General features: G+C 40.4%; 1 protein-coding gene across 2 annotated transcripts in view; it reads right to left on the bottom strand.

Annotated features, from left to right (window-relative positions):
• Positions 1–14,766, bottom strand: part of LOC131223773 (sister chromatid cohesion protein SCC4) — a 97,734-nt gene that overhangs the window by 24,924 nt on the left and 58,044 nt on the right. Inside the window, exon 8 of one of the 2 annotated variants that reach the window (XM_058219268.1) lies at positions 11,119–11,265. The exons of the other annotated variant lie outside the window; for it this stretch is intronic. Coding sequence (XP_058075251.1) covers positions 11,119–11,265 — 147 coding nt within the window. The remainder of the gene's footprint in view (positions 1–11,118; positions 11,266–14,766) is intronic. 2 annotated transcript variants of the gene reach the window in all.

Here is a 14,766-nt window from a genome sequence, read left to right as displayed (position 1 = left end):
CCAATGGTCCACACGATTGCCATTGGAAATAATTTCCATAGTTTCCAACCATATTTCTAGAAGGGATCCAGTGTCCAGCCTTTAAAAAGGTCAACCAATGATTTGCAATGCACAAGAATTTCAATAGATTTTGAAAAAGAGTGCCTAAGCTATTCTTGCAATCTCACGGTGAAGAAGTATACTAGTAAAGTTTTCACAGCTCAACACATGAGGTAGACTGTGTGCATTTCAACATTGAGGTTATGGGTTCAAGTGCCCATGTGGTGTGTGGGTGTGTGAGAAAAAAAAAAGACACTGGGAGACACAAAATTCGCATTACAAAGGTGAATCAAGGTCAAGAATGCGTTGACCACCACTAACCAATGAAAGACCTTGATCCTAGGTGGATCTTAATATTGGATGATTTCTTTGAAGAATGCGGTCAATGGATCCACATTCTTTGGTCTATGTAGGAGACCATTCTCCAAAATGACACTAATTCCAAACATTGGATTTTTTTAGTCTCTTAGAGCTTCATAGTATGAATTATGCTTGCATAAGTGTGAAGCAAGGCAGCAATAGATTGGGTGCGAGAGCGGAGAAGAGTCTGTTTCAAAATAAAAGGTACTAAAATATAAATAGGTACGAAGTGGGAGTGGATGTGAGAATCTGAAGGGTGATTCAAAGCGGGAGCGGCACCTAGTTAGAAGGATCCTAAAACTAGGGCCTGAATCATAAGTTTGATGCCCAAATAAATGGTGAACCTTTGTCCATATGTTTTCTTCTTGTAAATAGGTATTATGATACTCTTTCACTCATCTGACATTTTCTATCTGCATGAGTTTATTGAAACAACTAGCAATAGGAGATGAGGGAGAATCAATACATGGTTTTTATAATATGGAGAAAACATGAAAAAGAATGGCTACAAAAGTTCTAGTGGGTGATGAGGAAAGGGACTCCAAGAAGATACATTGATATCATCAAGGACATGTATGAGGATGTTGTTGTAAGAGTGAGAATAGCATGTGGGAGACTGATGAGTTCTCGTAGCTGTGGGGCTTCATCAGTAGTAAGCATTAAGCCCTTACGTTCTTCCACTCGTTATACATGAACTAACTGCTAATATCCAGTATAAGGTCCTTTGGTCTATGTTAATTGTGGATTATGTGATGTTGGTTGGTGAGATTGGAGGGGGAGCGGATGCTATTCAGAAGAAACTCTAGAATGTTGAGGCTTAAGAATAACCGGACTAAGATAGTTATTGGAATGCAACTTTAGTAAGAGCATTTATAAAGGCAACATTTAAGTTAAAATCGATGGTGAAGAGATCCCTCAATGCGATGTGCTTCACTACCTTGTCTCTATTATTCAAAAGGATTGGGTGATTGATGGGTATGTTTCCAATATAAACTAGAGCAGTGTGGAAGAAGTGGAGATCACCGAATGCCTATGAAACTTAAGGGGAAATTATATAAGACAACTATTTGAGTAGCTAAGTTATGTGGAGAAGAGTATTGGGCAGTTAGAAAGTAGCATGAGCCGAGATTGAGTGTTGCATAAATGAGGATGTTGAGATGGATGTAAGGGAGACTAAGAAGGTTACAAGTTACAACTAATAATAAAGTCAACTGAATCAGCCTAAGAGTCCCAATACAAGATAAAATGATGGAGAGCATATTGAGATGGTTCAGTAGGAGACGGCTCCTATCTGGAGAAGAACATTGATTATGGTTGAAGGGCCTAAAAGAGTATGAGGGGAAGACCTAAAAGGACTTCCATTGAGGCGTAGAGAATGGATGTGATGGCTTATTCACTTACCAAATGTAGGCAACATAGATTCTGATTGGTGAAGTAGGATTTGCAAAGCTGATCCCAAATAGTTGGAACAAGGAGGAGAACATAGATTCTGTTTGAAGAGCTAAAAAAGAGGATGAGGGGAATGTTGGAGGAGGTCAACTTGTGCATAATCCTGTGGAGTACCATATAGATTTTAACTCTCTTTACTCCTCAATGTACCATAGTGTATTTGGATTCTTCCTTATCTTGTATTGATTAGTCCTTATCCTGTATTTTCTAAAGATAGGAAATCTCCTCTCTATAAGATGTACATTTTCCTATGAAATACAACACAATACTCAAATCTTCTTTGTTCTAGGATTATTTAGTTGTTTTTCAGTGAGATTTACATCTTACTTCATGGTATCAGAGCAAGAGATTGCTCACAGATCCATATATCTTCAACCGACTGCCCCTAGAAGACCGTATGATTGTCTACATCAAGTGGGACCCACTTCCACTGGTCAAAGGTGAAGATTTAGGGAAGATTTAAATAGAGGGGGGTTTATCATGATTTACGCACATTTTTTGGGGATTTTTTGGCATCTAAGGTCAAAATTTCCATTTTCCTCTATTTTCAGAAAAAAAAAAAAAAAACGATCCAGAATCGATCCTGACTGTTGACCTGTTAGGTCTCTCGGACTTTGAATCGCTCCCCCCCCCCCCCCAGTTGATCATTGTAAGATATTGATTTCCTTCGTTTTTGGGTTAAAACCATTAATCTCCTAGCAGCGTCTTTGGACTGTGTGTGTGTGTGTGTGTGTATATATATATATATATATATATTTCTGTTTCTTGCTGTTTGGTTGTTCATTAAGGGCTGAAATGCATCCAGATCTGTCTCATCTAGTCTCCTTATTGTTGTGATTTATCTCAGCAACTGTCTTCTTCCGAAATAACATCTGAAATATCTGAACAAGCCACCAAAATGCATCATTTTGAAAATCCAAGTCTCCAAATAACAAGTACACTAAGCTGACCAAAAATAATTTCCAACAACGGTCTCGAGCAGTGAAAATGTTTTTTGGAGGCAAGCAAAAACTTGGGTATATTGATAGGATTTCAATTAAACCATCTGAGGAAGATCCTAGATATCAAGATTGGTAGACCAACAATTTACTTGTTATGTCATGGCTGTTGAACTCTATGAGCGAAAACATTAGCAAGGGGTTGTACCTACTTTCCTCTACTAAAGAAATCTAGAACACAGTATATGATTTATACTCGGATTAAAATAACAACACTTGGAAATACCAGCCACATTAGGAGATCTTCTTTCACCAGTAGAAAAAGGTTTGATGATTATAGTGTGGAGAAAAGAGGAGAAGAGAGAGAAAATAGGAGAGTTTGGGGAAAAATGTGCGTAATTCATGATAAACCCCCCGCTATAGTGTGGAGAAAAGAGGAGAGTTTGGGAAAAAATGTTGTGTTAGGCTAACATGCCCTAACACACAATGTTTTATTAGAATAGAGCATATAGTACACCGTAGGAGAAGAGAAAAGTGTGCATATGCACTTACATTAAAAAAGCCACTAACTACATATTTTATATACTAACAATATCTATAGTCCCCCTCAAGTTGCAACATAGATGTTGATCACGCCCAATTTGTCACGAACACAATGAAGAGCATCTCAATTCAAGGACTTTGTAAAAATAACAGCAAGCTGGTCCCAGGTTGAACAAAGGGGGTGATGATTTCCTTAAAAGTAACTTTCTCCCAAATAAAGTGACAGTTGACCTCAATATGCTTGGTTCGCTCATGGAAAATCGAGTTACGAGTAATATGGATGGCCGCTTGGTTGTCACAATGAAGAAGAACATGATCCGAAGGAGGATAACCAAGTTCTTCAAGAAGATTGTGAAGCCACACGAGCTCACACGTAGCATGAGCCATATCACGATATTCTGCTTCAGCCGAGGACCAAGCAACAACCGGTTGCTTCTTGCTCTTCTATGTTATAAGATTGCCACCTAGGAAGGTATAGAAGCCGGTTGTAGAGCAACGATCATAAGTACTACCTGCACAATCAGTATCGGAATAGCCAGAAAGATGAATATGACCATACAACTGAAAGCGGAGGCTAAGACCCGGGGCTGATTTTAGATACCGAAGTATGCGGTATACAGTCATGAGATGGGAAGCACGGGGAGCTTGCATGAATTGGCTAACAACGCCCACCGCAAATGAGAGATCTGGGTAAGTAATAGTTAGGTAAATAAGCCGGCCTACAAATCGTCGATACATCCCGAGATCAACAAGGAGAGCACCATCATCTAGTCGAAGCTTTTGTAAAGTATCCATGGGGGTGGTAGCGGGCTTGCACCCTAACATGTCGTTCTCCATGAGAAGATCGAACACATATTTTAGTTGTGACAAGACCAATCCGGATGAGGAGCGACCAACTTCAATTCCAAGGAAGTAGCGAAGAGGACCAAGATCTTTAATCTCAAACTTGGTCTTCAAAAATTCTTTGACCTCCCATATTCCAACAGAATCACTACCGGACAGAACAATATCATCCACATACACAATAACAACTATAATGCCCGTCGATCGACGACATATAAAGAGAGAATGATCAGCATGACTAAGAATAAAGCCGAACTCCAAGAGACTCTGACTGAATTTTTCGAACCATGCACGCAGGGATTGTTTGAGTCCATAAAGAGCCTTCTTCAACCAATGTACAAGCGCAGGGTTGTGGAAAGCAACAAAGCTAGGAGGTTAATGCGTGTAGACTTTCTTTGCAAGGTCCCCATGGAGAAATGCATTCTTAACATCAATTTGAAACAAGGGTCATGATAAATTAACAGCCAAGGAGATCACAATGTGAATCGAATTAAGCTTAGCCACCGGAGAGAATGTCTCGAAGTAATCCACACCATGAGTCTGTGTGTAACCCTTAGTAAGAAGACGGGCTTTATAGTGATCAATGGAGCCATCTGAAAGAAACTTGATCGTATAAACCCATCAACATCCAACAGGTTTATGCCCTAAAGGAAGTGGCACAAGGTTCCAAGTATGATTCTTCTCAAGAGTAGACATTTCTTCTATCAGTGCCTTCGTCCAATCAGGACTTTGAAGAGGATGTGAGAGAAATCGAGGAATAGTCTGTTATGAAAAGTAGCCGCAAACGACTGAAAAGACGATGAAAGATGATCATATGAAATAAAATTATTAATGGGGTGTTGAGTACAAGATCGTGACCCTTTGATCAAGGCAATGAAGAGATCTAAACTCGAGGTAGGAGAGTCACCTGAGCTAACATCCAAAATAAGCAGAAGGGTGGATAGCTGAGCGTGTGAAGATTTATCTCGACGATGATACACCTGTAAAGGCTTAGGGTCACCCAAATCACCAATAGGATGCTGAACGGAGGGGAGAGGAGTTTCTTCGTGATCATTAGTGGAAAGAGGAAGAGGATAAGAGTCATGCTCCCCCTGACTCGCAAAAGGATCACAGAGGGATCGGCCTAGAGCTGAGAAAAAAGAAATATCCTCAAAGAAGGTTACATATGCAGAGACATAGTTCTTGCGAGTCAATGAGCCATAACGTTTATACCTTTTCTAACTCCGAGTGTACCATAAGAAGACACATTTAATTGCCCAGGGGCTAAGTTTATCATTACTTCCATACAAAATTTGAACAAAGCATGTGCAACCAAAAACTTTAGGTGGTAGAGGAAATGGATTATCATAAGGATACAACATAGTAAATGAAGATTTTTAAGATAAGATACGTGAGGGTATACGATTAATAAGAAAAGTAGCAGTTATAAGAGCATCACCCCAAAAATATTTAGGTGGGTGCATACCAAGAAGGGTGCGAGCGACTTCAAGAAGATGATGATTCTTTTGTTCTGCGATACCATTTTATTGAGATGTGCGAGCACACAACATCCTAGACAAAATACCATGTTCCTACCAGATTACAGCGCTCGGGCCTAATGCGGACCATCACAGTCCCCTACATTGAATTCCTTGAAACGTTTATACTAGTCTGCAGAAAATTTGTAATGTTCATTACTAGTAGTGATCTTTCAGCTGATTTCGTGGTGCAATGAATGAATGTGATGCGCAAAGGACACTGCAGACTCTGATGGCCTATGGGACAGTGACATAGGGACGAGATCGATAGGCTTCCTAGGCTTATAACCAGTAACGACTTCAAAAGGACTTAGACCTATGGACCTATTGACAGAACTATTAACTGCAAACTCGACTATAGATTATACGGTATCTCACGTCTTGGTGTGCTTTATATCCTTCATAGGGGGAAACTCATCTGGTAGATCATCAGGAAAGATATCACGAAACTCATCCACTACAGGAATTGCCTCGGTGAGTAACTTTACACTAGCCTCTGGTGCACTCTCTAGCGACAAGGCTGTACATGTTGTACTACTCAAAATAGTGGTCAATGTCTGCCAACCAATCTAGAAAAGCTTTAGGGTCTAAGTAGCCATCAAACGTGGGGGCATCTACTCTAACTCTTTTGAGAAGTTGCGCATCGTAGTGGTCTTGATGTCCCTGACGGGGTGGGTGCACGGGTGCGTGCACATAACCGATTCTTTGGCCACCTCCATTCCTTGGTCTATCCTCCTGACTACCTACCTGAGATTGGGCATCTTCCCCAATAGTGGGGTTTGCCCTGGCGGAGGTCTCTAGTTGGGTAATACACACATCAAGCTGTTTAAAGCCTTGATCTATACGTTGTTCCAAGCGCTTACCCAAAGATTCAAACTGTTGGGCCATCTTGTTCATTGACTATTGCAATTGCTTCATGTTTAATGTAGGATGTAAGCCAAAACCACGACCCGTACGTGTGGGCATACAACCACTAACTCAACTAAAAGACCTTCTAATACGACTATATGCATATAAATGGGACTAAATGATCCTATGAGACTCTATATGAGGGAAACTACACGATGCTACCAAAATTCAGTAATATAGCTGTCAAAATAAAAGGATAACAGAAAATTTCAGCAATGTGAATTGCTAACTTTCTGAAAATAGAAATTTCAGCAGCTTATATCAGAAATTATGGACCTCTAAACAATGGACATACACAAACTATACCCTAAAGGTGCAATGCATTCCCCTATAAAAAACCTTGTGCTCTAATACCAAATTTGATGCAGGACATGAAATTCAAATATGTTATGCAAGATTTTCAGGCTTTAAATCACACTAGTTCAGAAACAATTACACAAATTCCATATCCCACACAAAAGTTAAAGCACTCAATCAAGGGGAATCTATGTGGGTCTAGGCCTACACATGTTAGGTCTAGATCAATAAAAATTATAGACCAAACAATACTCAAAGGAGAGTAAATTCATCCACACATACACAAAAATATTTCCACGATCCAAGGGATTTACGAATTTCAATTCGGGGAATCCTAGGGTTTAAAAAGGGCATGGAAATAGGGATTTAGGACAATCTAGGGTTAGGGTTAGGGAAATCAGGTGAGAGAGGAGCGAAAGAGAGGAAAGAGAGAATCTGGAATCGATTCCGCACATGTGGACAACTAACCCGCCTGACGCACATGCGTTGGTGGTGGGCCGCATGTGTGTGGGGCCCACAAATTAGAAAAAGGTCACCTTGGCCCTGGTCGGCCAGGGGTGGGCCACCTTCCCTCCAAGTTTCAAGCCAAACGGATGATCGCTTTGATCACGGTGCTCCGCCGAAGTTTCAGCACTCTTGCAGGGCCATATTCCGAAATTCTGCTGTAGTGGGAGAATCGCCGCAAAAGGATTTGATGATTGGTTGGTTGTAGGAGATGGTGGATATTGATGGTAGGAGATGGGGGCGAATCGGGATAGGTGTGGCTTCGCACCACGGTAGTTAGCCCTTCGAAGAATGGAGGGTTTAACAACCAATTGGATTTCACAACTCAGAGAGAAGCAGAAAAACGTAGAAATTTTATTCAATCTTTCATAGAAAAAAAAAACCAATGAGGGGTGTCTATTTATAATAAAACCCTATACCCCAAAACTTGTGCCATGTGTGCAACCTATTACTTAGAGATGAAGTCACCACAAATAACAACTAATCAAAGCAATCTAAACCGTCCATAATGTTCCTAATAACAAAAATAACCAAGACTCAAAGTACTAGATCGTTTAGAATAGTGAGTCACGATCATGAGAACCCATGGTGGGATTCACATGACGATCGGGTCCACTCCAAGGGACTAAAACGCAGTCCTCTAGCTAGGAGATCCTCCCTGGACGTCGTCATCGATCCATATCGACAGTGGGGTCCTCCTACTTGCATAAGTGCGTAGGGGGGCGTGCGTGTGCACGTGATGTCCCCATCATTGCGCCCATTGGAGATGTCACCATTCAAGTTAGTGGAGGTAATCTGCAAGATGTTGGATTCAAGAGACCCCATGCTAAGAGATGAGGGCCCTTTGTCAGCCAAAGGAGACTCCAAGTAAGAAGGATTGATTCAAACAACTCTTTCTCACTCAATCCTTCAAGTGAATAGGAGATAAACCTCAAACAAATAGCAATCGTCCAAAATAACAAGAAACCCAGTAAGATCTGACACATCCGAGTGAAAAACGGCCTAGTCGCACGTCCATTTGAGGTTAAAACCCTCTCAAATATGGATCTTAGGTTTTTTAAAAAAATCCTCCATAAGTAGCTTGGGAGGATGATTTCAGTCCACCTTGAGCAAAAAAACCAAAGAAAAGCTTACCAATTTAAGGTGGATCAAAGAAAAAAGGATGAGGGGCCCGATTTTCGAATTCCTCTGTTTCGCTCAAAACACCATGAAAGGAGGTCCAAAAAATTCCAAGGAAAAAAAAAGAAGAAAAAAAAAGGAGTCCATGCGTCCATACAACTTTGACGTCAGTCGTGCGGCTGCTGACGTCAACAAGGTGATGTGTCGCCTCTCAACCTGTTGGATGCGGAATGCTTGGATCTAAGCTCTAATACCAAGTAGAAAAAGATTTGATGATTATAGTGTGGAGAAAAGAGGAGTGAGAGAGAAGAAGAAGAAAGAGGAGAGTTTGGGGAAAAATGTTGTGTTAGGCTAACATGCCCTAACACACAATGTTTTATTAGAAAGAGCATATAGTACACCGCAGGAGAAGAGGAAAGTGTGCACATGCACTTACATTAAAAAAGCCACTAACCACATACACTATACACTAACACTCTTGATATCACCAAGGGGAGAAATCAATTGTATAATATTATACGAAGCTTCTTATTCGAAAGATGTTGAAGCAAAGAAAAAGTTAACTGAAAACAAAGGATATTTGAACTATTAGCTGGATTGAATCATGAGTTTGAACCCATTTGCCCTTCTCCTTAGAGACGAACGACGTAAGAAAGTGATGGAAACTTTGGTCCCTACCAAAGAAAAATAAGTTGTTGTCTCCAAAGGGCCCTTGGGTTGAGATAATAATTTTAGCATTGACATGAAGGGGTGTGGTATAGGTCGTGGTAAAAGACAACACTTTTGTACTGCTGTAAGCAAAGGAATCATTTTGTTGATACTTGTCGGAAGCTTCATGGCAAACCGTTTTCAATTACCAAACAAAGTGCTCATTATACGTATATAGAAGCAAGGAAGTCTTCGATCTCCAATCATACCATTGACCACAATCCATCTAATGATATGGCTCAAATCCCTTGGACTGAATATGATTAGTTTTGTGACCATTGATATTGATGATCTTGGTTGTAGATAATGGTGACTATGGGTCCCGAGTTGACATTTTATTAATGCTATGATTAATTTGTGGAATTACCTTAAACATGTATGAGAGGGTTTCCTCTGTTCTCCTTGGGAACTTGAGTTTGGACACAATGGCCACTGGCCAAGGGGATAGTTGTTTTCCATGGATCTCAATACACTATTAGTCCACAACCAACCAACAGGTTTAAGGACGAACTTGTGGTTATTCTTACTTGGTCACTTTGAGTGAGGGGGCCGATGATGAGTCGGGATGGAAGGTTTCCACAATCGAGCTCGACGATGAGTCGGTGCCTTTGACCTACCCAACATGGGAGTGATAATGTCCTCGGGTCTACGGATTAGTCGAAGCTAGTATATAGAAAAGTTGATTTGGACCAAGCATAATGGGCCTCTGGGTCAAAAAACTTGAAGTGATCCTCCAATGTAAGTATCTCATCAAGTGGTTCTTCATCGAACCTGGCATTCAAAAGGTTTTATAAATGTTTTCAATTGTTGATCTTTTACTTCAACCATTAAAATGCTTTATCGTACTTGATGGTAATTTTGGCAGTTGAGATCTTGTAGTCCACTACTTGGTTGAATGAGAATTGGATGAGGGTGGATGCCAACGGATAGTAGAGGGAGTGGGTCAATTTAGTTATATGGATAAGGTAGGATCATAGACTTTCGATGAGGTAGGGACGTAGGGTATACGAAAAATGATAGGGTGGTAGAGCACCATATTGGTTTCTCCTGTAACCTTAACCCCTTATAAATAGACCATACCCCAGAGGGTTGGGAAGGGCTTGGATGTCCCTAGCCCCTTAGGAACTCACCAATAGAGGGGGAGAGAGATCCCACTTGTCCCTCCTTCCACACATTCTACGACAAAGTACGAATTACTTTGCTCCCTTGCGCCCGCCTAACCCTACTCTACGTTGGTGTGTTGGCTCCCATCATTCTCCTGTATCTGGGATATATTGGGGAATGACCTACTTGGGAGGATCGGCATCGAATCTTCATTCAATTTTGGCAGCATTAATCAAGAGGTAATTCTAGTTATAGAATTTCACTTTTTTATATATAAAAACTTGATAATATCTAGATAGGGGATCCTCGGGAATTCATTAAAATCTGGAATTTTAAATAGGAAAAAAAAAAGAAAAAAAGAAAAAGAAAGAAGGAGACAACAGTGGATTCATTGTCTCAAACCCCTTGAACTTATGAAAAATCCTTTTGATGCATCATTGATCAAAATGGAAGAGTATATCAATGACAAGCAATCCTTCTAGGAAGTGCCAGTCAACATGATTGTAAGCCTTTTCCATGTCAACTTGCTTAAAATATATGCTCCAGCTAAAGAAGCAAATGCTGAGTATGGATCTCACCATAACGCACTCTTAGAATACCTATTAAACTTGAATCCTTGTGAAATGATCCCATGTTATCCAATGTTACATTCAGACAAGGTAATAATAAACAACCATTTCAAATTTAGCATTTGGATAGTAAAAATTGGAAAAGAAAAACAAATTAGATCTAAGATTCAGTCCTTTTCACATTCAATTGGGAAGGCACGGAGACTCAAAGAGGCAAACCTTTGCTGCTTCAATGAAATGAAAAGCTCCTTCATTAAAGCATCCAAGAGAATGAGCATATTGTCCTCTGAGCATTTCAATAACGCTTTCGCATCCTTGTAAGATTGTTGGGAAACGAATGAACCAACTTTTCATTTGCACCAATGCCTGCAACAAATAACACTTCCCAGTTATAGATATGATATGATATGTTTTACATATATATATATATATGTGTGTGTGTGTGCGCGCGCGCGCGCAGAGATAACAAAAAAAAATAGTCATTTTCTCAAACAATTAGAAACAAAAGAAATACACCATGAAAGTAGAAACAATTACCCTGCACAAAATTCTGACTTAGAAACTCATTTTGTTGGAGTATCACTATATTGTTGGCTTCCCTTCCTAGATGTTTAAATGATATATTTAGAAAGGATGCAATAGAATCTCATCCAAGATGAAATCAAGACAGTTACGTTCTGAATCTCTAGTAGACAGATAGAGGCCCACTTAATGATCCACCTCCACATGATTGCCATAAAAATGCAGAGACCTTGTCTAAGAGTCCTTCACCTAAGCTTCATTAGAGTCCCCCATCTCACCAGTCCACACACAACGTGCGCGCACCCATGCACACAAAAAGACCTTGATCCCTCAAGTCTTATTTATAATGACCCTATCCAGTTTGGAAGGGCCAACCAGCTTCCATCAAAATAAAGTTTCTTTTTTTTTTTTCGAGAGAGAGAGAACTGAAATTTTATTGAGAGGCCCGCCAAAAGGCGGGAAAAGAATACAACCCAACACTACGACATAAACAAAGAAGAAAATTAGCAGACTTCACTGCTTTCTCATAAGATGCCCATTCTGAAACAACAATTTTCGCTAAATAAATGACCTCTTCAACAGCAGATCCTTTGTTCTGAAAACACCGACTGTTCCAATCCTTCCAGAAGATCCTTTCAAAATTGAGTTTCCAAAACTCCTTTGGATGAGATTTCAACTTCGAGTCCTTTTGCCTCCTACCTTCACTCTCAACTGAGGCGCCCTCCAATCTCTCATTAAGTTTAATAAGATTGTTACCCTTAACTTCCTTCTTCACCCTCATGCAATGGGGGATATAGGTATTGATCATAGCACCTTTTTATAAAACCTATCCTTCCCCTCTCCCCAAATGCTCCACATGAAGACAAAGCATTCTCCATAACATTTTCCTTTTTGTTTTTAGAGGCTCTCCTTCTAACCTCCCACTACTTTCACCATAGTACTTCTAAAAACCCTCATGCAGGACATGAAAATTAGATATGATGTGCAAGATTTCAAGCTTTAGATCATAATAATTTAAAACAATCATAATAATTCCACATCCCACATAAAGTCAAACATTTAACAAGGAGAATCTACGAGGGTCCAAGCCTACACATGTTAAGGCTGAATCAATTAAAAATTATATACCAAACAATGCTCAAAGGATAGTAGATTCATCCACACATGCAAAGGATTATTTCCCAATACAAGGGATTCTCACGTTTCAATTCGGAAAAACCTAGGGTTTCAAAAGTGGAATAGAACTTGGGGATTTGAGATGATCTAGGATTAGGGTTATGGAAACAAGGTGAAAGAGGAGTGAAATAGAGACGAGAGGGAACCTATGAACAACCCGCACGTGTGGACAACAAACCGGCCTGCCGCACGTGCGTAGATGGCCGCCCGCACGTGTGTGGGGGCCAAGAATCTGGAATCGGCCAGCTAGGGCCTGATCGGCCAGGATGGGCTACCTTCCCTCCAAATTTCAGGCCAAACAGATGATTAGTTTGAACACGGTGCTCTGCTGAAGTTTCAGCCCTCCTGCATGGCCAGATTCTGGAAATCTGTTGTAGGGGAAAGATTAGCTGCAAACGTGGGTGGATTTGATGAGAGAATAGCTGTAGGAGATGAGGAATATGGAGGGTAGGAGATGGGGGCGATTTGGGATGGGTGTAGCTTCGCACCACGATAGTTAGCCCTTCGAAGAAGGGAAGGTTTCGCGCCTAATTAGGTTTCCACAACTCAGATAATTAGAGAAGCAGGAAAACGCAGAATCTTATTAATCATCTTTAATGAAAAAAACTTTACAAGAGGTTGCCTATTTATAAGAAAAACCTATACCCCAAAAGCCGCGCCATGTGCGTATACTATTACTTAAAGACGAAGTAATTAAAAATAACAACTAATCAATGCGATCTAAACCGTTCATGATGTCCCTAATAACGGTAATAAGTAAAACTCAAAGTCCTAGGTCACCTAGGGTAGCGAGTCACGATCATGTGATCCAATGATGGGATCCACATGATGATCGGGTTCACCCCAAGGAACCAAAACACAGTCCTCTAACTAGGAGGCCCTCCATGGATGTCGTCATCGATTCAGATTGAAGGTGGGGCCCTCCTTGCGTGCGTGCGTAAGGGGGGCGTACGTGTGCGCGAGATGTCCCCATTAAACCCTTAAAAAGCTGAACAAGCTTTTTTTTAGAGGTACAAAACAACAAATAAGCTAAGAAAGAAATCCGATAATTGCCTTGTCATCTTACAATGCAAGAACAAGTGATTGATCGTGTCCTCTTTAACTTGCACATTTAAATTTTTTTATTTTTTATTTTTTATTTTTTTTAAATGTTTGGAAAAGTTTGATGCTGCTTTGAGAGATTCTCCAAAGTATGTTGTTTGTGGTTGCCCTCCAACAAAACGCCTCCATGTAGGAAGGGATAAAAACCTACTAAGGTAGTGGATTGATTCTCCACTACCACAGTGAAGACATTAGGGGAAAAAAAAAAAAGAAGAAGAAGAAGAATTTGCCTTATATAGATTGTAGAGGCTCCCTTCCAAATTAACTTATCCCTCTTACCTCTAGATACAAAAGCTCCACCTACACCTATACAACTTGCTAAAGCCTAAATTTCCTTCTCCAAGATTCTTGAAATAATGCCTCAAACTGTCTTCCTAGTGTGTGGTCTTCCAGATGCTCGCACATGCACATGGGGTCGTCAACACAATCACAGGTACTCGCCTAGCCACAGGGAAATCGGCATAGCCCGCTTCCTCCTCTGATACGTACGTAAGGGTGTACGTGACTTAATGTCCTCGTCATTTTGTGTGGAGCGACTCATCCTTTAAATGGTTTTCCTTTTGTTCTTGCTGAATTTGGAGCCATTCGACATCAATTGTGGCATCTAGGAGAAGATTGGGAGTTCTACATTGGTACATATTCTCAAATTTAATTCAATTAGGTTCTTCAAGTTGTTGCATCACACTAACAACAGAGGCCTAGCACGTAGGGGTCTAGAAAACCCTTAATGACTAAAGAATCCACATTTAACTTGCCTTACGATGCAAATGAGAAAGACAACATGACTGGCAGTGCAAATATCACAAATCTTCTTGACCCAATTGGCAAACCTCCAATAAAAGGCACCCAAGTTACTACTCAATTTAATGGATTTAGATGAGCCCTCCTCAATCACACATGGACCTTTCTTTGGTGATAAAGAAACTAAAGTCATATTCAACTCTTTGCTTAATCTCATTTGTCAAATTCATTCACCATCCTTATCAAGTCTAATCATATGATGTTCCCAGAAGCTTAAGAAGAGAATTTTGACAAAACCATATGGTCCCAAAGCTTGGCTCTTTCCAT

This window comes from Magnolia sinica, chromosome 13 (genome assembly GCF_029962835.1).
Source record: "Magnolia sinica isolate HGM2019 chromosome 13, MsV1, whole genome shotgun sequence".
Classification (NCBI taxonomy): domain Eukaryota; kingdom Viridiplantae; phylum Streptophyta; class Magnoliopsida; order Magnoliales; family Magnoliaceae; genus Magnolia; species Magnolia sinica.
Note: the sequence above shows the minus strand (reverse complement) of the source record. Positions and strands in the feature narration are given on the sequence as shown.